Source organism: Bombyx mandarina, chromosome A1, assembly GCF_030267445.1.
Source record: "Bombyx mandarina strain Sakado chromosome A1, ASM3026744v2".
Classification (NCBI taxonomy): Eukaryota; Metazoa; Arthropoda; class Insecta; order Lepidoptera; family Bombycidae; genus Bombyx; species Bombyx mandarina.
In genome coordinates this window covers 23,075,060-23,097,578 of record NC_143234.1, presented here as the reverse complement: position 1 = coordinate 23,097,578, position 22,519 = coordinate 23,075,060, and the positions used below count along the sequence as shown (strand labels likewise).

The 22,519-nt window shown below is 37.6% G+C and overlaps 1 protein-coding gene across 22 annotated transcripts in view; it reads left to right on the top strand.

Annotated features, from left to right (window-relative positions):
* Positions 1-22,519, top strand: part of rg (A kinase anchor protein rugose) — a 633,801-nt gene that overhangs the window by 321,963 nt on the left and 289,319 nt on the right. For 8 of the 22 annotated variants that reach the window (XM_089739288.1, XM_089739291.1, XM_089739278.1 and 5 more), the window contains 22 exons: positions 372-585; positions 3,311-3,563; positions 3,644-3,786; positions 4,616-4,702; positions 5,237-5,340; positions 5,859-6,049; positions 6,726-6,877; positions 8,913-9,077; positions 9,193-10,807; positions 10,955-11,100; positions 11,353-11,517; positions 11,636-11,815; positions 12,528-12,626; positions 13,146-13,253; positions 14,324-14,474; positions 16,116-16,289; positions 18,549-18,637; positions 19,137-19,310; positions 19,622-19,678; positions 20,640-20,750; positions 20,928-21,036; positions 21,971-22,071. In XM_089739288.1, the coding sequence (XP_089595414.1) occupies positions 372-585; positions 3,311-3,563; positions 3,644-3,786; positions 4,616-4,702; positions 5,237-5,340; positions 5,859-6,049; positions 6,726-6,877; positions 8,913-9,077; positions 9,193-10,807; positions 10,955-11,100; positions 11,353-11,517; positions 11,636-11,815; positions 12,528-12,626; positions 13,146-13,253; positions 14,324-14,474; positions 16,116-16,289; positions 18,549-18,637; positions 19,137-19,310; positions 19,622-19,678; positions 20,640-20,750; positions 20,928-21,036; positions 21,971-22,071 (4,588 nt within the window). The remainder of the gene's footprint in view (positions 1-371; positions 586-3,310; positions 3,564-3,643; positions 3,787-4,615; positions 4,703-5,236; positions 5,341-5,858; positions 6,050-6,725; positions 6,878-8,912; positions 9,078-9,192; positions 10,808-10,954; positions 11,101-11,352; positions 11,518-11,635; positions 11,816-12,527; positions 12,627-13,145; positions 13,254-14,323; positions 14,475-16,115; positions 16,290-18,548; positions 18,638-19,136; positions 19,311-19,621; positions 19,679-20,639; positions 20,751-20,927; positions 21,037-21,970; positions 22,072-22,519) is intronic. The other 14 variants (XM_089739290.1, XM_089739286.1, XM_089739289.1 and 11 more) reach the window with 10 other exon arrangements.

The window sequence follows — 22,519 nt, the reverse complement described above, 5'->3', positions numbered from 1 at the left end:
ATATTATTATTCCAAATTTGGTGTAGTATTTCTTTGGTGCTTTTTGATAGTTAAAGTAAAAATAAGACCTTTTTAAATAATACCCGCCGACAACTTACTAAGTATCCGGCTCACGGAGAACTCAATCTCCATTGGCCTCTTAGACACAATCTTACCTACCCACCCGATCCAGTCTCAGTGCTATGGGAGGCTTCACTCAGAGAGTCCGGAGAATCAGCCCGCTGAATTTCTCGTCCGATCTTCTCAACGGGTCGCAATTCAGATTCAAAACGCAAAATCCACCAGCTATACTTTCATCCCAAAAAAAAACTTACTAGGACAGTATAAAAGCCTAAAGGTATGGAGAGTTATACAAAAGCAAAACTTTACAGTTCGAAGCTGCTTGGGTTCGTGTGTTCCTTGGTGGAATCCTGCAGCACGGTTCAGCAACACATGCTCCAGTGTCGCGGGTTCCTCGTGATCTCTCACATGCTGCAGCGGTGCTCCAGAGACCACCTGACGCCTGATACGCTCGCCTCCTTCCTGCATTTAACGAAACATCTTGTAACTTGCTGCTCTCCTAATTCTGATCTGCTATTAAAACAGGTAGGTCATACACATCCGGTAAATCTGCTTACAAATATTTCGAGTACTATGTATAGTAATCGGCAAACTTCGTGAGCAAATGACCTTGACTGCGCAGAACCGAATTTTAGATCACTTTGGTGGTGAGGGTGAGGCGCGACGGCAGGGGAAATCGTATCGAGCGCGTTATTGGTAGATCAGTCGAACCCTGCGTCCCGCACTGCGCCCTCATTCCGCTTGCTCCCAAAAGTACGCTTGCGTACAGTGGAAAGTCTATCGTTATTAATCGTTAAGTTATTTGTTATAATTGCTTGTGGACTTTGTTGCCATTGCTATTTGTTGAGTGTTTGTTGATTTTTTATAAAACATACACTATGCCGTGACAAACTGGTGTAGTACTTAAAAGAAAGGGTAGAAAATTTGTGTACGACGTATATTGCTTCTTTATAAAACATGGGAAGAATGATATGGAAAAATTAAAACAGACTTCGGAAGCAACAAAAACATCAGTGAGTACTGTTAGGTGCATTATTAACGAAGCTAAAGGCTCTGGCTTGCTCGCCGTGTTTCGGACTCCGGGTAAGAAAAGATCAGGGAAGAAGAAAGTTACCGGAATGGATAGTTTCGTTCAATCTGTAATAAAAAGATGTAATCATAATAACTACATAACAAGCAGCGAAACTCCATACCGTAGAAAGGCTTCGAAAAATTTAAAGAAGATATAAATTTTAATGGCTCGGAATTAAGCTTACGACGGATTATGAAAGAGCTAGGCTTCAGATGGAAAAAAAGAACAGAAAATAATCGGAAGCTGGTAAATGAAAAAAGTAACATTCGATTACTACGAATCGAATATCTTCAAAAAATAATTAATTATAGACAAAAAAGAAGACCGAATCGACCGAGTTGTAAACTACGCCGATGAGCCCTATGTCGACTCATCACGATGATAGCGACTCGGGTGATGAAAACAGTGATGATGATGATGGTCAAGATTATGATAACGAAAAAAAAATTACAAATACCAGCTTCGCTTCAACTGAACCAAGACCTGGCAACAGCTCTAGTTTTGACTTAATAGAAGGAATATCTATTTTACCCCAAGATTAAATTATTACAATTATTAACCTATATGTTTTGTTGATGTTCTAATAAATATATAAATAAATACATATGTTGATTTTAATAATTTAATAGCATTATGACGCAGAGTAAGTAATGTTTTTGCACGTGAGTGTACCATGCGCAAACTTACCCCCACTACGTCGACAAATGCTCAAGAAGTTTGCCGGTTATTATACAGTAGTACAAAATGCTTAAATCAGGGACCTATTTGTACAGAAAAATTGTCGAAATGGTGGCTGATAGTTTAATGACGTGACGGGTGCACAGTAGTAGAATGAAACAAAATGAAAACATGCGGAAAACAAGATACTTTCAGATCAAGATACATATTTTGAAAACTTAAATGCCAATAAACATAAATACAGATTACAACCTTTTTTTTTTTTTTTTGAGTACCACGATGATAAAACGCGATAGATATACGATTAATCTTTCTTCTCTTTTCTCTTATTATTTTTCCTTTTTCTTGCATTGCCGTATTCTGTGTTGAAATTCCACTGAAACCTTTATTAAAAAGAAATTATATTTAATATTATAATAAATATTATATTTAATTTAAATAAAACATGTTTGGCAAAAATATCCTTTATAGTTATTCAATAAGGTCTGAAATAGTAGTGAATGATAGCTATGCTGAACCCGACAAAAATTGATTACACACAAGTGGTGCATATTTTTTTGGTTAACGTTTGCATTTGTTTTTGCATTTACAATGTTTCGTTGATCGTCAAAACATGCCCGTAGTTTTTTGGAGAGTGTTTATATAAAACATTTAGGTAATATTAATTGGCGATCAAGAAACAAATGTAAATATGCACGTGACAATTTTGATTTTGTTTATTGTATTTGATGGTTGTTAGCGCATGTTCCTCTTGCTTTCACGACTTTGTTGGTAACACTGTTCCACACCCTACGGTTACAACAAACCTCCTAATAAAATATGTCGCTCTGGTATTACTTTACCAAAAATGCTATGAAGTTTTCACTATATCCAACAAAACATAATTATTATTTAAATCGCTTCATTAATAAAATCGTGAAATTTCAACTAATCTCTAAATAAATTATAAAATAAAATCCTCAGTACCGTCTATCTGGATCCAAATAAAAATTCGTTTCGTGGAGTACATTATTATCGTAACGTTTTAATACAAATTTATTTTATAGCAGTCGCGTGTGGATTTTGTGAAACCTTTTTAGCATTCGTTCGTCTCCCTAATCCCCATATTTCACGCTCTGTTATATACACTCGTTCTTTACGATTACAATCCTCTGTTTATGAACCCCTGGTTTTATTACAAAATGCTTTATCGTTTTAGCAATTTACAAGTATAATTTACTCGAAGGCAAAACAGATTTTTAGGTGGAAATATTGCGGAGGAAATGGCACATTAGAAGCAATAAACACTTTGTTAAATTTTACACTTTCCGTAGATCACACAAATAGATATTTATGCTTCAAAATGACTCCAACATGAAATTCCAATAAATCCATCGCCGCTTAGATTAATATTTTACTTAATATATTCAATAAATATGATATAACGTACTAGGATCGCATAGAGCAAGAGAGCATATCGCTATCGACCATCGAACAGTATAAAGTCTATGTTAATCGCAGTCTTTCTGCCAAACTTTTCTGACGTGGCAGCTCCTGGACCACATATTGTTCAACCCCGCGCTGTGGATCCACACTCCTGCTGCAGTACAGGCCAGGCTTTACTGCTACTTGGCGACGGATTTCCTCGCTGACGCCCACATATACGGAAGCGTCAGGAGAGTGAGCACGGTCTTGCAGACTGTTCACACACTGAAGTTCTACTACTGGGTCGTGAACCCGAGAGCCAAAAGTGGAATCGCACCCAAAGGACTCGGTAAATATGAATTTTGATACTGCTTTTTTCAGATTTGAAATGATTGGCGTTGCAAAATTTTACGGCTTTTCTTATTTCAGATGGTCCTCGACCAGCTCACAAAGATATATTAACAATCCGAGCGTACATTTTGTTGTTTTTGAAACAACTGATCATGATCGGGAACGGCGTCAAGGAGGACGAACTGCAATCTATACTCAACTATCTAACTACCATGCACGAGGTATGTTCCCTTGGTACATTTTTGATGAAAATATGAAAAAGGCATCAATCATTTAAAAATGAGTAGTTAAATTAATAATGCCTTTTCAATAATGATATTTACGAGCATATTATATGACTTGGTAAAGCAGTAGTTAGCGCCTTTTGCCGAGCCGAGGGTTGTAGGGTTGATTCCCAGATCGGGCAAACATTCGTGTGACGAATAAATTGAGAGAAATCTAGTTTGGAGCCAAATGACCGTGTGTGTCTCGTGCCTTATAATGTACTTGGCTCTTCTTTTTTTTTAAAAAACCTTTAAAAAATTCTGTTTTCTGATCACAAGACATTAGGAATAATATTTGGTGTGTAAAAAATATGATTAAATTGCGTTTTATGAAGTAACCGACCAGTATTCTGCCTATAATGGCCACGAAAATACTAAATTATACAAAAACTCTTTAAAAAATGTTTGAAATTAATTGGAAAACCTTTTTATCCTCTTCCTGTAACAAGTAGTCCTTTAAATTTTATATTACTAATACAAAAATTTTAACCGATATCATCAAAATAAAACGAGAATATATTCTATGTTCCAATTCATTCAATTAAGCATGTACTTCTACTAAGGATAACTCAAAAACTATTCATCAGATCTTGGACAATGGTAATAATCAAATATATTGAATATAATGAAAAGGGACCACATGAGAAGCATTAGCTTCCAAATGAAAAAATAATCATCAAAATCGGTTCATCTAGAAAAAATTCCGGACCGGGAATCAAACCTTATCCTGCAAGTAGTCAAAAGTGCCAACCACTCAACCGAATAAAACAAAAATGATATTTTTCAGGATGAAAACTTGCATGATGTTCTGCAGATGTTGATCTCATTAATGTCCGAGCACCCCAGCTCTATGGTACCTGCTTTTGACGCGAAAGTAAGCACTTATTAATACCTTCAATAATATCTGTGTAAGATCAACTACCATCGAACCAAATGTGTTTTGGTAAAAATGTACCTAGTTCTTCTTTTTCTCCACCTTATCCCACTAGGTGGGGTCGGCACAGCTAATTTTCCTTTTCCATTCTCTTCTATCAGCCGTCATCTCAACAGTCACTCCTCTCTCTCTCTCTCTCTTATCGTCACACACTCCATCAATGTCTTCTTCGGTCGACCTCTTCCCCCTCTACCTTGCACTACCATTTCCATACATCTCCTAGTCGCATGCATGTACATACAAAAATGTAAATCTAGTTATTAGTAAAATTAGTCAGTTAGGAAGTATATTTTTTAGTAAAATTAGTATACCGATCATTAATTAACCAGGTGCGTACGGTCGCAGGACTTTCAAGGAACAATGAAGGAGATGAAAATTCAGAATAATTTATTTGAAGGGGCTTAGCGAAATTACCATTAGACTCATTAGAACGTTTTTTTAGTTTATTTTGAAACGTGTTCTCGATGTTTCCAGGGCGGAATAAGGACAATATTCAAGCTGTTGGCGTCAGAAAGTCAATTAATAAGGTTACAGGCGCTAAAACTTCTCGGTTTCTTTCTGAGCAGAAGCACGCACAAGTAAGTTGAGAACTCTCATAACGAATATCTGAACTGATCGAACGATGTGCAAATCCCGCAAACAAAACTACCCTTCTTTTGGAGGGAACACATACTAAATACATACTCACGAACGCCCTCCAAAAAGACTTTGATTCCACATAAACTAACTAAATAAAAAATATTGTAACCATGCAAAATAAAACATAGATTTACACTCGATCAGTAACAATTTAGCAGAATTTACCTGAACTGTTAAGTACTATTTCTTTTTTCTTATTTTCATGATTACTGAAGTAACAAAGCGAGGGCTTCAGTTATTATAAATCTGAGGAGTTTGTTTTAACGCGCTAATCTCAGGAACTGCTGACTACTGCTATTATTCAAAAATATTTTCACTTTCTACGTAAATGAAGAGGCGGGTAAACTTTAGCGTTACGCCAAAGTAACTATTCCACGCGGACAAAGTCGCGGGCAAAAGAAACTATAGTCAAATATAATTTGACGCCTAAAACTGCTTCATCTCGAATTGTTCGCAGACGCAAATACGACGTAATGTCGCCACACAACCTGTACACGTTGCTGGCGACCAGACTGGGGGCGAGCGGCGAGGGACTGGCCCTGCCCGTCTACAACGCCCTGTACGAACTCCTCACGGAGCACGTCGGGCAGCAGATACTGTACACCAGCCACCCGGAGCCGCAGCCACACTTCAGACTCGAAAATCCTAGTGAGCATCTTTTGATTGACTGCACGAATAACGATGGGAATATACAAATATTAAAGAACACCTGTGCAATAAAGCTTACTATAAAGTCAATGATTATCTAGAAGATTGCACAAAGTGGGAATGAGTTGCTCGCTCTGGGCATTTCAATATTGTAATAATTGTTACGTTATAATACTCATGTAAAAATGATTTAAAAAAAAAACTAATATTAAAAAAATATATCTAATATTTAAAAAAAAAAGACATCCCGCTGAGTTTCTTGCCAGTTCTTCTCAGGACGGAGGCTGGTTTTTGTGAATTGGCGGTAGTTTTTTTGATGTTCAACAAGTATGTACTTTGTTTTATGTTGAATAAATTTTGTTTTGATTTGATTTGATTTGATTTGAAGAATTGTGTGGTTATTTTTTTATATTTTTTTATTGCTTAGATGGGTGGACGACCTGGTGTTAAGTGGTTACTGGAGGCCATAGACATCTACAACGTTAATGCGCCACCCACCTTGATATATAGGATGTAAGATCTCAGTAGTTACAACGGCTGCCCCACCCTTCAAACCAAAACGCATTACTGCTTCACGGCAGAAATAGGCATCGTGGTGGTATCTACCCGTGCGGACTCACAAGAGGTCCTACCACCAGTAAACCTTAAAGTATAAGGCATATATTTTCGCTTGCAGTGATCCTGAAGGTGGTGGCCACGCTGATAAGGCAGTCGAAGCAAACGGAACAGCTGCTGGAAGTGAAGAAGCTGTTCCTGTCGGACATGACCCTGCTGTGCAGCAACAACCGCGAGAACCGACGCACCGTGCTGCAGATGTCCGTGTGGCAGGTGCGGACACACCTCTCTTAGCTTATGAGCTCCTGGTGGACGATCTTAAATTTACATTTATTATCATATTCTTCTTTGCTAATGAATCATTGTTCGCTTCGGAAACTAATTTATTATTGAATGCTCCACTATTTAATGAATGTTATTATAATATAAACCTTCCTCTTCAATCACTCTATCTATTAAAAAAAACCGCATCAAAATCCGTTGCGTAGTTTTAAAGATTTAAGCATACATAGGGATATAGGGACAGAGAAAGCGACTTTGTTTTATACTATGTAGTGATTAGGATTTCTAATGACCATTGCAGACAAACAAGCTCACAGCCTATCTGATTGTAAGGGCGAATTTACATTACGAAATTAGTGTCATGAAATTAATTTCGTGACATTAGTTTTACCAACAGTTTCACGTGTAATTTGATATTTTCGTAATGCATGCATTAATTTCATGAATGCAAATAAGTTTCGTGCCCTGCGCGATTTTTTGGTGAAATTAGTGTCATGCAACTAATTTCATAGTGTAGACGCAACGCGATCTATTGTCGCGAAAGCGGCTTCGCTCTCAGGTCAACGATAAGAGTGTCTCTAGACTCGAAACACCTACAGTAAAAAAATTAAGTTATCTTCACTCATTCGAAAATAGTTTTTATAGCTCTCAGGATCTTCTAATTCAGAGACTAACTTCGTTGCACCTAAATGCCTTATTGCCATCCTCGAATCTACCAACGTCTTTTTTTTTATAGTCTTTTTTAAAGTTTATACATATAAGCATTTCTATAGCTACATTGAATATAGAAAAATATAGCTTTGATGCTGATGGCGCCATGGTTACTGCGCTATTGTGGATTTCGCAACACAAATTTTTTTACGAAATTAATTTCGCATACCTATATCGGAACTACTTACGTGAAACTGAGTTCAACATGCATGACACTATTTTCGTAATGTAAATTCCGCATAAGTGGTTGCCTGCACTCATGGACATCAGCAATCCCAAACACTGTCAAACCGTCGCCTACCCATTACAATTGTCACATACGACAACTAATCACACACTATAGCTTAACAAGAAAACAGAGAAGATGGAATCTTGAATTGCAACCTGAACAATGGATGCGATCGGCGCGGCTAACCAGACGTACGACGATGCGACAAATATGACATGTTTACACGTGTCATATTTCGCATTGTTGACGTTTTGTTGTGCCGAATAACGACGAGATGGGTACCGGGCGCGGCTCCTCAGGAATCACCCACGAACATGAAGATATAACTAACTACAGATCGCACATACGGTACTCTAAAGTCACTTATGCAATTTTTGTGAACACTGAACTGAGTATGAGAAAATACATTTTTTAATAGTTATTGGTGAGACGAGAGAGATGTTTGCTTTTACTGAAGAAGTTTGTAGTTCTTTTTATTTCTATAGCCTAGCAAAACTATATAAGAAGTATATAATAAGATGTTGAATTTTCCAACGTTTCTCCTGAAAAATACATAATTTGCATAAGTGACGTTATCGCACCGTATGTGCGATATGTATTCATTTTTAATATAATTGTAAATCACATTTAATTCTTTTGAGATCTTATGGTGTTACATATTTGGTTTTTACGAGTCTGATACTTAAATAAAACTATTTATACGGTATTTCGTGATGACGGACGACTAAGACGTTATTCGTCAACATTTAAATGTTATGCTAACCACTCTCTGATTTAGTAATAAAATTATACTATACTATACGTAACTAGGCCAAGTATGGGAAACGTCGAAGATGATAAATGGGGAGGTTAAAACTGTAAAAATAGTTTTAACTATTTGTTTGAAAAGTTGCCGAGTACCGAGAGCATATGTTATTTAATTCCGAAAAAAATACTGTTTCCCTATGATTTTTTGTTCTCTACAAACCGGCAAATTATCTTGTAAAGTTAATAAATATATATTTAATGAAAAAAACTCATAGACTATGTACTTAAATACAGGTATAAGAACAAAATAAAGTTCATAGTATGAAATACTTATTCCAGGAATGGCTCATAGCGATGGCTTATATCCACCCAAAGAACGCCGAGGAACAGAAAATCTCTGACATGGTCTACTCGCTGTTCCGGATGCTTCTTCATCACGCCATCAAACATGAATACGGAGGCTGGAGAGTGTGGGTGGACACACTAGCCATTGTGCATTCAAAGGTAAAGAAAGAAAGACTTAACTTATTTTAGTACCTACTTAAAATACGGTGTAGATTTTACTTTATTTTATTTTCAAATGGATGTTAGTTTTTTCAACGGGTATTTCTTGCGGCAGGTTTCGTACGAAGAATTCAAGTTACAGTTTGCACAAATGTATGAACACTACGAGCAGAGACGAGCTGACAACATCACAGATCCAGCCGAGAGACAACAGCGACCCATCTCCACTATATCCGGCTGGGACAGGCACGCCGACACCCAGCACACCCCACGCGTCATCCCGGACACAGACGACAGCATGGACAGCTCTCCCGCGTCCATCAGGAAGCAGAACGTCCTCAATCACGGCGCGCAGACCGAAATCGGAAAAGGGCTCTCGTTGCGAGAAGTCGAATCGTGCAACTGTACCACAGTTAAAGTAGAAAGTGATAAAAGTGAGGAAGAATCCGATCGGACTACACAAGTCGTTTATAGTGAAGTGTGTAAAGTGCATAGTCCCGTTAAAACTGTTGATGTCGCAGTGCCCTCTGCGGATGGTTGTGATGCTGTGATCCGCGACTCTGAAGTCGAACATGCAATCGATGAAGCTGAGTCTGAGAATGAACAGACAATCTTCAACCCTGCTGTACAGTCCAGTAACGAATTAGTAGAATCTATTATAAGCGAAGATACCATTATGGGCACTGAATCCGGATTAGGGACGTTAGAGAAACCCGAAAAACTCAACCGACAAGGAAGTTTAGATTATATTCCAGTCAGAGATGTAGGCGACACCGTATCTAAAGATGACAACACAGATAAGAGTGAGGGAATACCGTCTAGTTTGTCTGTGAGTGAAACTGCTAGTCCCGAGAGAGTAGCGGACTTAAATATCGTGACTGAGAGAGAATCTGAGCTTTCAGATCCATCCGAACTATACTTAACCCCCAGCGAAGCCACCAGCCCAAAGGAAGTTGAGGAAAAAGTTGAAGTCTTAGATGAACCAACAGACGGTATCGACGATCCGAGGCACGTCGCTGTAAACATTGTGAATGACGTGCTCAGTGTGGCGCTGGAGACCGTGAGGCTGAAAGCTGACGACGACACCGACTCTGGTGCGATATCCGGCGGATTGCAATCCGAAGGTAACACGCCAAACGGTCGAGATGACTTCGATCAAGAAATTGAAGAAATCGTTAGCGAGAAACAAGCTGCTGAGTCTATAGCTAATGAAATCGTTATGGATATTGTAGAATCTGCATTGGCTAAGGGCGCTGAGAATACTGAACCTACCGAAGAGAATAGCCCGCAAAGGGTGTTACCCTCGGATCATCCTCACGAAGGGAACGTTTTGCCACTAGACGGTGAATTCTTGGTTAGTCCCAGAGAAGAGGACGCTGAAAAACCTGAGGTTGCAGAATCCGAAAAGATTCCAGAAGAAAATATGAACATTGAAATTGAAAATGCCGATACTGAAGAACCAGAGCCACAGAAAACGACGGAAATTCCACCAATCTCGACTATCAGTGAAAACATATCTTTAGCGAACAAGAAAGAACAAGAATCCGATGAAGATAGAGGTAGAGAGGGTGAGAGAGAAAAAAGACGGGTCAGTTTACCCGAAGACAGCGAGAGTAAGCAGGATAGTGCTAGAGGTGAGGGTGTGGCCTCGCACGGTACCAACACTTCATCATCACCCAAAAGGCCTCGAAGTGCGTCCACTAGTACACAAGTGGACTCTAATCATTTTGGTGAGTACAGCACAGTTTTCATATAAATTATAATGATTTTTAAACGCGTGAAGTTATTTCATGGAGATTAACTTTAGAACAGTACAGTTTGTAACGAATTACGGTTTGTACAATTTTATTTAGTTTTAATTTTGAATTAAATTTCAGAATCGAAACGTCCATCGAAATGCTCCAGACCCATGTTCTCCCCGGGACCCACTCGGCCCCCGTTCCGCATCCCCGAGTTCCGCTGGTCCTACATCCACCAGAGGCTGCTGTCGGATGTGTTATTCTCATTGGAAACTGATATTCAGGTAATTTGGAATATCTCCTCTAGAATCTAATGCCCTGTTACTTTTCGATAGTTATCCGAACAATTTTTTTAAATTATTTATTTTTCATTCTACTTCTTTGACTGTAATGAATTATCAAAACATAGACCACAACGAGCATACGGTCACTCACCTTGAGATATGAGGTCATTCTCTCACTACAACGGCAGACGTGAGCAGGAGAGAGCTTCCCGCGATGATATCTATACATTCCACTCCACGTTCTTTTTTCAGGTTTGGCGAAGTCATTCCACTAAATCTGTCATAGACTTCGTCAATAGCAGCGAGAACGCCATCTTTGTCGTGAACACCGTCCATCTGATCAGTCAGTTGGCCGACAACCTGATCATCGCTTGTGGAGGGCTCCTGCCACTCCTAGCGTCGGCCACGTCACCCAATGTAAGTACACTTAACTCATTGACAGCTGAGTTTGTGACGCCATTCCACTCGTATTTATACCTGAAGGTCTCGCTTGGACGATGTGTTCTGGTAACCGACAATTCCACTAATACTTCAGAACGAGCTCGATGTCATCGAACCGACCCAGGGTATGCCGGTGGAGGTGGCTGTGACCTTTCTACAGCGACTGGTCAGCATGGCGGACGTTTTGATATTCGCAAGCGCCCTTAACTTTGCCGAGCTGGAGGCTGAGAAGAATATGTCCAGTGGCGGTATCCTGAGGCAGTGTCTCCGACTTGTGAGTAGACAATCGAAAATAAAGATAATCGTCTTTTGTACTCTTCCACTCCCAAAATGGCCCTAATTAAATAAATAAGAACGAAAAAAAATTAAATGAAAAAAAATAATGAACTTATTGTTTAATAAATTAAAAATGATAGTCAGCCAATTCACCATTTTCAATTTAAATTAAAAATAGCATTAGAAAAACATTCATTAAATGTTTTTCTTATCTGTTGATTTTTGTAATCTATACCAGGTTTGCAGAAATTTAGAAGAGTATAAAAGAGTATTTTTCTTCTTTTACCTAAAGTATTATAATAGTTACCGTTTAAATTAGACAGTTTTTATTCCTAAAATGTAATTTTTTTACATCAACCGATTTATTTGTCGCAATTAGAAAATATTTCAAGAAACACATGACGATTTGAAACAATTTATTTTACTAATAGAGGTATATAGAAAGCCGTTTAATTGTATTTTCTGTATTATTTCTCTCTATTAAAACGAAACTATTGCATACCTTTTGTCATAAGTAAATATTAGTTTATTTCAATAAGTAGTTTTTGAAACTATGTTTCTATACTAAAAAATATCTAGAATAAAGTTTAGAAGTAAATTTTATTTTTATGCTCTTATTACTTCATAGCCTCCTAGTACTTTCTAGTGTTAGCGTAGCTGCGTTTCGACGCAGTAGCCGCTAGTACGCGCGCGTGTGTGTGTGTGTGTAGGTGTGCACGTGTGCGGTGCGCAATTGCCTCGAGTGCAAGGAGCGCCAGCGGTACGCGGCCGCCAGGGCTGCACGTGCCGGAGACTCGCCCTCGCCGAAGGTAAACGAAATGACCGGGAATTTTATTCAAATTTCAAATTTGTTCCTACCGCTTAAATACCTCTTGACGTTTATGTTATCCTGGTATTTTCAGTGGATCTGCATAATTATTTACCGCGTTTTCAAGTAAATTAAGTTGTAATTAATATTTTTTCACGGTGCACAGATTGTTCCAATATCGCGCACAGTGAGCCGGAATGTAACATGAAAAATAATCACACAGTAATAATATTAATAATTGCTACACACACTCATTATGTATGCATGTAAATATGTCCATTTTTTTTTTCTTAAAATTGTAACAAGACACAATTTTTTGCATGTTTTTTTTCTTACTATGAACGAAATAGATATCTCGATATGAAGAAGTGAAATGTGATTAACGCAAAAGTTTTGTACCCCGAAGTAATTATGTATTTAATTTCGAAGACTTAAGTACCACAATTCGTTGTGTCCATGATCATCTGTTTGTTAATCTAGGTGTGATAAAAAAAGTCTCAAAGTGAATTGATATGTGTAGAGCGTCGTGGCGAGTCTTGCCGACTCCTCCAGCCCCGTCAAAGATCCGGAAAGGCTTCTGCAGGACATGGACGTCAATCGACTTCGAGCTGTTATCTACAGGGATGTTGTAAGTAGCTACGACCCATATCTAACAGTCATTATATTTTGCGCATAAATTAAATAAAGCATCTACCTACATAAGTAAATTGGTTTTGCGATTGACATATGACATAAATAAAATGACATGGTAATAGTTCAAACATGAAGTACTTTTGGCGCTAAGATCTCTTTGATATGATTCGGTAGAATTATTATGATTTTTATTTAAAAAAAAAATCATTTTTGCCTCAGAGGATATTCATTAAAATTTTCGCGCAACCTACCGCAGGGAGATGTAATTAAGAATAGATCAGAAGTATGTAGTGTAGAGCTAAGGAGCACCATCTTATATAAGGGAGCAATTGAAAAAGTGTCTACCTGTAAACAGAAAGTTATTGTTTGAAGACTCACCGAAATAGCGCTAGTGTAGGAAGTGGAAATGTAATGAATATAGATAGCAGTTTTGAACTGAGTGAAGTATTTTTAAAATCCTTCCACTTGCTACAATGGCATCATTTTAATTGGCTCCTTTTCAGCGGAAACTTTTTAATACACTGAGATAGTACTCCTTACGTATATTCCACTTCGAGAAGGCGGCACGGCGGCACGACATGAGAACCCTCTTGTCGTGGTCGCTGTAAACTACATACCCGATCCTGTAGACCGAATGGTAACAGTCGACGTCGCCCAAAGCACGTCATTACGGATCCTCTCGATCCATTAATGGTGCTTTTAGGCACCAGAAGCACCGGTCACCGTCCTCGTCGAATCCGTCGCTTGCGACGAGCGAATTAACCCATAGACACAGCCCACTAAGTTTCTCGCCGGATCTTCTCAGTGGGTGGCGTTTCCGATCCGGTGGTAGATTCTGCGAAGCACTGCTCTTGCTAGGGTCAGTATTAGCAACACTCCGGTTTGCGCCCCGTGAGCTCACCTACAAACGCTAGGGTGAAGCTGAAATAGCCTCTCAAGGCTATCAGCATAGGTAGGAAAAAAAACGTATATTCTCCATAATTAGAAGTGATGCAGGACAGAATCTATCACGCCAATTTCACAGTCTTAAGAACATTAATACCAATAAATTGTCGAAAACACCAGGAGGAGACGAAACAAGCGCAGTTCTTGTCGCTTGCCATCGTTTATTTCATCTCGGTACTGATGGTGTCCAAGTACCGCGACATCCTGGAGCCTCCTGCCCACGCGCCTCCGGAATGTTCCAGAAGGCCGCACCACTCCCACGAGCATCACGGTAGGAAAATTAAAACGAGAGCTAACATTATAAATATCGCGATATGGTCATCATCTATACTAATATGTTTAAGCTGAAAAATTTGTTTGTTTGAACGCGCTAATCTCAGGAACTAGTGGTCCGATTTGAAAAATTCTTTCAGTGTTAGATAGCCCATTTCTTGCGGAAGGCTATAAGCTATATAACATCACGCTAAGACCAATGCAAGCGGAGCACTAATAAAGAATGTTTCAAAACCGGGGTTTTAATCCCTTTTGAGAGCTTCCACTGGAGAGGCGGGTAAAATTTAGCGTCATGCCAAATTAAGTATTCCACGCGGACGGAGTCGCGGGCAAAAGCTAGTTCTGTACTAAAGAGAGAGACACTAATTTTAACAGACAAATTGTTTTTAGGCTGCTTCGTGCATAATGAAGTTACTAAATTGCTTAAATCTTTTAAAAAAAAAACCTACTTTTATTTTATTAATATTACGAATTTGAAACAAATTAGTTTCATATCGATTATATGTAGTAATAGTATTTAGATTCCTTACATATTTCGAGTTTTCATTATCATGTTTGTTTGCAATCCAAAATATTGTAATAGAAACATTAGAATGTTTTACACCCGCATAGTGTTATGATCATTTTTACATTTGATTACTTTAAAAACCATGTTACCTTATAAAATTATTAGCTGATTATTCTGAATATTTTACTGAAGAATAAATAGTAGTGGAAGCACATAATACACTTTAATTGAACTAGATTTTTTAAATCACTATTTACACTCCAAGCCAAATTTATTTATTTTATTTTTCAAATAGAAATGTCTGATTTGTCGATAATTAGTATTAATGTTTTAGTATTTTCTTCGGCATTCGCGAGTCGTAGCCATCATTAAAACCAATGAAACGGTTTGAATTCGCGTTTAATATTTTAGTTAAATTATTTCTGACGTTTCTTATATGTACATTACGGTTTTCGTGGTGTTGGACGACTGAGATGAAGAACTAAGACGTTGGAAGTAATTTAATGACAATGATTAATTAGTATAAAAAAGAAATTTTGTTCATAAATGTTTACCTCGAGATGTCATTTGAGTTCGGCTTCTTCGTATGCTTGTATGCACTAGTTTTTGAAAACATATAAATCGTTATATCAATTGTTTAGCTGTACGAAAATATTTTAAATACATGTTTTTTTGAATGTACAGTCACTTAGTAATGTTAAAGTCGTATTTAAGCAAAACACTATAAATTCTTGAATAATTTGTTCGAGTAGGGGCGTCAATGACATTACGAGCGTGACGGTACATCGCAGGTGATGTGATACATCTGTATATCTGAATTGTGTCGTTTCTCCTTTTTTTCACGCCGCTTGATATACGCGTCACGAATTGGACACTGGTAAAACCTGATCAAATTCATTGATCCGAACATCGTACTACACTTGCGCCTCGCACACATTAACAAATTTTGACATATATACCTACCTCTGTTCGTTTATGATATCCTGGTACCAATATGCTTAAATGAAACCGCACTTTCAAAAAAAACATTTACGCTTTCTCTCTATCCCTTACTGACTGACACATACGAATTTTCCTTCAAAATCCGGCCTCTTCTGGGCACTTTTCTTGGACTTCGCCCTATAACCCCAGGGTCTAGGCCTCTGTTCCCCCAGTGGTCGCACCACGTCTACCCACAGTTCCTGCCGGGTGGGCATCCCGCTCACCGACATCCACACTCGCACTGCAAGCTCGACTGCAGCCAACACGTTAACAATAACACGCACGCACACTCACGCATCGCTAGTTACCACCGCACACACGCAGGTAACAAGGCCTGGACGAAGCGTTCGCATCGCACCGGGACTCTGTGACAACACGCCCGCATCCAATAAGAAAAAGATCCTGCTATTGGAGACCGAAACTTGTTTAAACATTTTTCACACTAGACCGCTGTTTCCCAAAGCGGGGCCCACGCCCCACAAGGGGGCCATTTGATAAATAAGGGGGCAATCCCACAAAATTAATATAGATAATCTGTGTTAAAATTATTTTGAATTTGAATTTCAGTTTTTTATTTGATGTTTTGAAATATTACTTTCTGTATTTTAATAACAATTTCATAGTGTTTTCTTCCTAAAACCTATCATTGAATGTTATCTGAACAAATCATTTTTTTATGTTAAACTCTATGTATGGGGAGCATAAAAATTTTAGAAATATTACAATGGGGCATGGTAAAAAAAGGTTGAGAAACACTGCACTAGACCCTGCTAACATGCTCTAACGTATAGTAATCGGCAAACTTCTTGAGTAAATGACCTTGACTGCGCAGAACCGAATTTTAGATCACTTTGGTGGTGAGGGTGAGGCGCGACGGCAGGGGAAATCGTATCGAGCGCGTTATTGGTAGATCAGTCGAACCTTGCGTCCCGCACCGCGCCCTCATTCCGCTTGCTCCCAAAAGTACGCTTGCGTACAGTGGAAAGTCTATCGTTATTAATCGTTAAGTTGTTTGTTATAATTGCTTGTGGACTTTGTTGCCATTGCTATTTGTTGAGTGTTTATTGATTTTTTATAAAACATACACTATGCCGTGACAAACTGGTGTAGTACTTAAAAGAAAGGGTAGAAAATTTGTGTACGACGTATATTGCTTCTTTATAAAACAGGGGAAGAATGATATGGAAAAATTAAAACAGACTTCGGAAGCAACAAAAACATCAGTGAGTACTGTTAGGTGCATTATTAACGAAGCTAAAGGCTCTGGCTTGCTCGCCGTGTTTCGGACTCCGGGTAAGAAAAGATCAGGGAAGAAGAAAGTTACCGGAATGGATAGTTTCGTTCAATCTGTAATAAAAAGATGTAATCATAATAACTACATAACAAGCAGCGAAACTCCGTACCGTAGAAAGGTTTCGAAAAATTTAAAGAAGATATAAATTTTAATGGCTCGGAATGAAGCTTACGACGAATTATGAAAGAGCTAGGCTTCAGATGGAAAAAAAGAACAGAAAATAATCGGAAGCTGGTAAATGAATAGAGTAACATTCGATTACTACGAATCGAATATCTTCAAAAAATAATTAATTATAGACAAAAAAGAAGACCGAATCGACCGAGTTGTAAACTACGCCGATGAGCCCTATGTCGACTCATCACGATGATAGCGACTCGGGTGATGAAAACAGTGATGATGATGATGGTCAAGATTATGATAACGAAAAAAAATTTACAAATACCAGCTTCGCTTCAACTGAACCAAGACCTGGCAACAGCTCTAGTTTTGACTTAATAGAAGGAATATCTATTTTACCCCAAGATTAAATTATTACAATTATTAACGTATATGTTTTGTTGATGTTCTAATAAATATATAAATAAATACATATGTTGATTTTAATAATTTAATAGCATTATGACGCAGAGTAAATAATGTTTTTGCACGTGAGTGTACCATGCGCAAACTTACCCCCACTACGTCAACAAATGCTCAAGAAGTTTGCCGGTTATTATACCACAGAGTTGAGACCACAAAGATTACATTACAGTCTCAACACTTTTCTTCAAAAAGCAATTCATTTGTAAGGCGGACGCTATAGTGTTGTTTCCTAACACCATCTTGTCAAAAAATACTATCATCGAATTAAGTCTCGGTCTCCTGAAGACTTTCGAACCATTCCAAATCTTTCCTCCTCTGATTCCTGTAGATATCTAAACAAAACAAAAACACACCACTGCTAAGGCACCGCTTGTATTTTGTGTTCTTTCGAATTCGGTTGCGTCATAAATTTTAAAACTTAGATTTTGAGAGCAGCATGACTCCAAATTTTGAAATAAGTAGTTTTTAGTGTACCTAATTGTTTCGGATTTCTGCAATAAATAGATATATTTACTTTGTAATCTTATATATTGTACGAAAACTAAAGTCCGGAATGTCAGTACTAAATTTATTAATAGTTATTAAATAGAAAAAAAAAACCTTCTTTATAGCAAAAACTATCTGCTTTATCGAGCTAGCTTCATCGATGTTGCCAGTATTTTTGACAGGAATATTTTAAAAAATAACATTGCGTTTTCTTTTAGAACACAACGGGGATGATGTGGAATACGCCATGATTGTTGTTGACGAGAACAATTCTACAATAAACGAATTAGATTCACCATCGATGAAGGTAAGGTCAAACCCAACGGTCACAAGTCATGCCGATGAATGATGTTACAATCGTTGTTGACGCAGTAAAACTTGTGTTTGTTACTTAGGAACTTTATATTAATCTGTTTTGTCGTATGTATCTATATCTTCTAAATTTAGGATGTAAACAGTAGGATACTTATGTCAGTAAATTTAGATTGAATTTCTAGCATGGAATTTGCGTTTTAGACTTTTGTATGAACGTGCGCATTGAATGTGTCCGTGAGTAGTTGTCGAATATTTAATTGTATTTCATTTTAAGTTAGCGAATATGAATTAGTTAAGAGGCTTTAATGCATGTCCCCGACCGCCCTTCTGCTGTGGAATTTATCGATTTCATCCCATATTTTTTTGGTTTCGCAAGTTCATTTGCTGTATGTACATTTTCCTTTACCGTCAATGCCAATGAATCTGGAAGATTCGATGTGTAGGCTTTATTACATGTATCTTGTTTTGCTGTTACAATAAAATAAATAAAGGAGTCGGAAGCCAAGGAAGATGCTGTGGCAAGAATAGAAACCACAGCCATAGAATTGAAGCCGCCGTCTTCGGAACAGCCCGAGCTGAGTAAGCCGGCTGACACGCCCACCCCAGAAAAGGAAGAGCCGCTTTTCAAGTCGAGTCTCCGAGTGAAACCGCAGCCCAAAATAAAGGTTAGTCGAAGATCGAACGGAGAAACGAAAAGCGCTCTGTCCTTTTCTATTAGTTCATGCGTCTCCTTCTGACTCTGTTCTTCAGGGATCCTTCTTTGATGTGGTACTTTGTATTTATCGATGCAGAGAAATTCAACTTCAATGGAAACGTCAAACTATCTTATGAAATAGAAAATGGCCGAGAAGAATTTGACTGCATTGATTACTTGATATATGTTTACATACTAATTAATATATGTGTACTTAGTTTAATGTGGAGTACTTTATTAATGATTTCTGTTACTAAATGAATGTTATTGTCTTGTTGTAAGCATCCCACTGCAAGGTCCAAAACGTTGTCCGGGATAACGGTGTCAGTGGTCAATTTGGTTTGTACAAGTCGTAATAAAATTTAAACTGTGTGAAAATGTTAAAGTTTAGTTCGTACACTTTTTGATCATTTCTGGTCTCCTGGTATCTTTTGGCGAAATACACCTGTTATTTATGAATTTAAATACCAAATACAGTTTAATATTCTTCTTTTTTTATTCTTTAAAACGACAACGTTTCACCAAAAGAATCATTATTCCAGAATTTTCGACACTTACACACACGAGCTTCCACAACATTATAACAATAACGTGATGAACGTTTTGTACACAAGATTAATGCTCAGCAACGCTCACGTCATGAACTATGTACAAATCCAACACAATTAACAATTAACACAAAAACTTCGACACGAAGCACAATGTTTGAAATTCGACAAAATGTAAATATGCGTAGGTAAATTAAGAATGTTTTTGGAAACACCAGATAAATGTTATTTTATTGTTAGCTACTAACGTGTCTCCTGTAGTTTGTGATTTATGTTCTCCGGCACGGTTTTAGCTTTGCTTGCTTCTTCACCTGAACCCTTAAGCATGTCTTTCTTTTCACCTTTTAGAAAACTTCACCTAACATCAATTAGCGTCACTGTCTACACGAACTATTTGGCGTAGAATTGTTCCGAACTCTTCTTTGTCTATGATTCTCTGGTACAATTCATTATAGAATCCTCATCTTGATTAGTTAAAAGTTCTCACAGACGAAGCGCTGATGTACCAATTATGTGTTTTTCATCACGCTTAAGAAGACACAGGTTTGAGACTGAGATACGTCAGAATATATATTAATTTTTTTGAAAATTCTATATACGTAACTTAAAATTTACTTTAAATTATTCAAGATTTGTGAACATTAAGGCTTGAATCGCGTGAATTATATTTAAAAGTCCCAAAACTCCGGTAATCAATTGCACTGCATCACATTCTTCAAATTAAAGATTTTCACTAGTTTGACTTACTCCAGAGCGTGGATTCAATCGAAGACGCCGGCTCGTTTCATCTCAACTCTAATGAGACTACTAACAATGATCCTGAGACCTCCAGCGAGATCGCTCTAGATGATAACAAACACGCGGTTAGTAACTAATGCTCTTCTAACTATCATCTCACTATACAAGGGCTTTGTCAGACAACCATCTGCATAACATAGCATAGCATAGTAATCAAAACGTCAAAGTGTTCAGCCGATGCTCGATCTTGCTATATATCGGGTGACAAAGAAAAAAATGATGTTTTCAAAATTTTCCGACAGGCCAGTAATGACGAATCTTGGACCGATGTCAACTTGAATGAAGAGGGTGAAAGGGGTCCGGCCACCATTACTGGGAGAACGAGAGACCACGAAGGAAACATACATGAAGGTCGGTGGTGTATAAACTTTGTGTAATTTGGACCTAGACTTAGGGGATTTGTCAGATGCGTGAAGGATATATTATTTAACAATGGCTAGTTATTAATATGTTTGTGTTGGTTGTATTGTAGTTGTCTACTTATTTGGATACTTCGTTTTTTTTTGTTTCTTTTTTCCTTGATTCGTAATTTTATTTGTAATTTTTAATTTTTATTTGTAATTTTGTTTTCAATATCCAATTTGTAGGTTCGCCCGCTATGTAAATTAAGACGGGTTGCTGAGTGCATATATCATTTAGATTACAATTCAGATTAGATTTTGGTACTATTTGTACGATTTAGCTAATATCTAATGTACTGTAATAATTGTGATTTGTTTTGTGTATCAACAAAAAAAATTAAATAAATAAATTTGCTTTAAACACGGCTATGGCTCACTATGATTCTAGAAAGCGATGTTTTTTTTGTAATCTAAAAGCAATTTTTTTATTGCTATGAAACAATCTATTTAATTAATTTAATGAATTTTTAAAAGAGTTTATGGTATAACTTAAAAAATCATTAAGATATAGGTAAATTTACTCTATTTTATTGTGAGGATGCTCGTTGAAAGATTATCAGATTATTTATATTTTTATTTCAACGCTAGCAGACTTCGTAAGAAATAGATTTCCACACTTTTTTTTAAATCTGGGGTATATTCATGTAAGGTTGTTAGAAATTATTTATACAGTCTTTCAATCACTCACTTATCCATATAATATATTATATATAATTTTAGTCATAAATAAAACGCGTTCAACTTCGTCACGTACTGAGAATACATTGATCTATTTTTCCAAACACGAAATAAATATATTCAATTTTGACGTAAAGTAGACACCGGGTCCGCGTATTTTTTTTTAGAAAATGTTCATTTCTATATATTTTTTATTTTCTATTCAGATATCGACAAACAAATTCATATGAGGAATACAGATTCTCATCACCACATTCAACAACGACAAAATAGAAACCTTCAGGCTGCACAACGGCATTTACATCCGGTAAGTTGAGCAGCATGGCTTCCGCAGGCCTCAAGCTTGAAGTACTGCTTGCAGCTAAGATGATAGGATCAGCTGCAAGTGGATTCTCCTAACTATGATTTCAAAAGAACGACTAGTAGTTGATGACAACCCGTTTAATAAAAGTCAAACCCGCAAAATTATAATTTGCGTAATTACTGGTGGTAGGATGTCTTGTGAGTCCGCATGGGTAGGTACCACCGCCCTGCCTATTTCTGCAGTGAAGCAGTAATGCGTTTCGGTTTGAAGGGCGGGGCAGCCGTTGTACTGTTACAAGTGAGACTTTAGAAGTCATATCTCAAGGTGGGTGGCGGCATTTACGTTGTAGATGTCTATGGGCTCCGGTAACCACTCAACATCAGCTTTAAAGATGGATTTAAATCATCATGATGTTACAACGCAACGCAGTATCACCACATGTGGAACACGA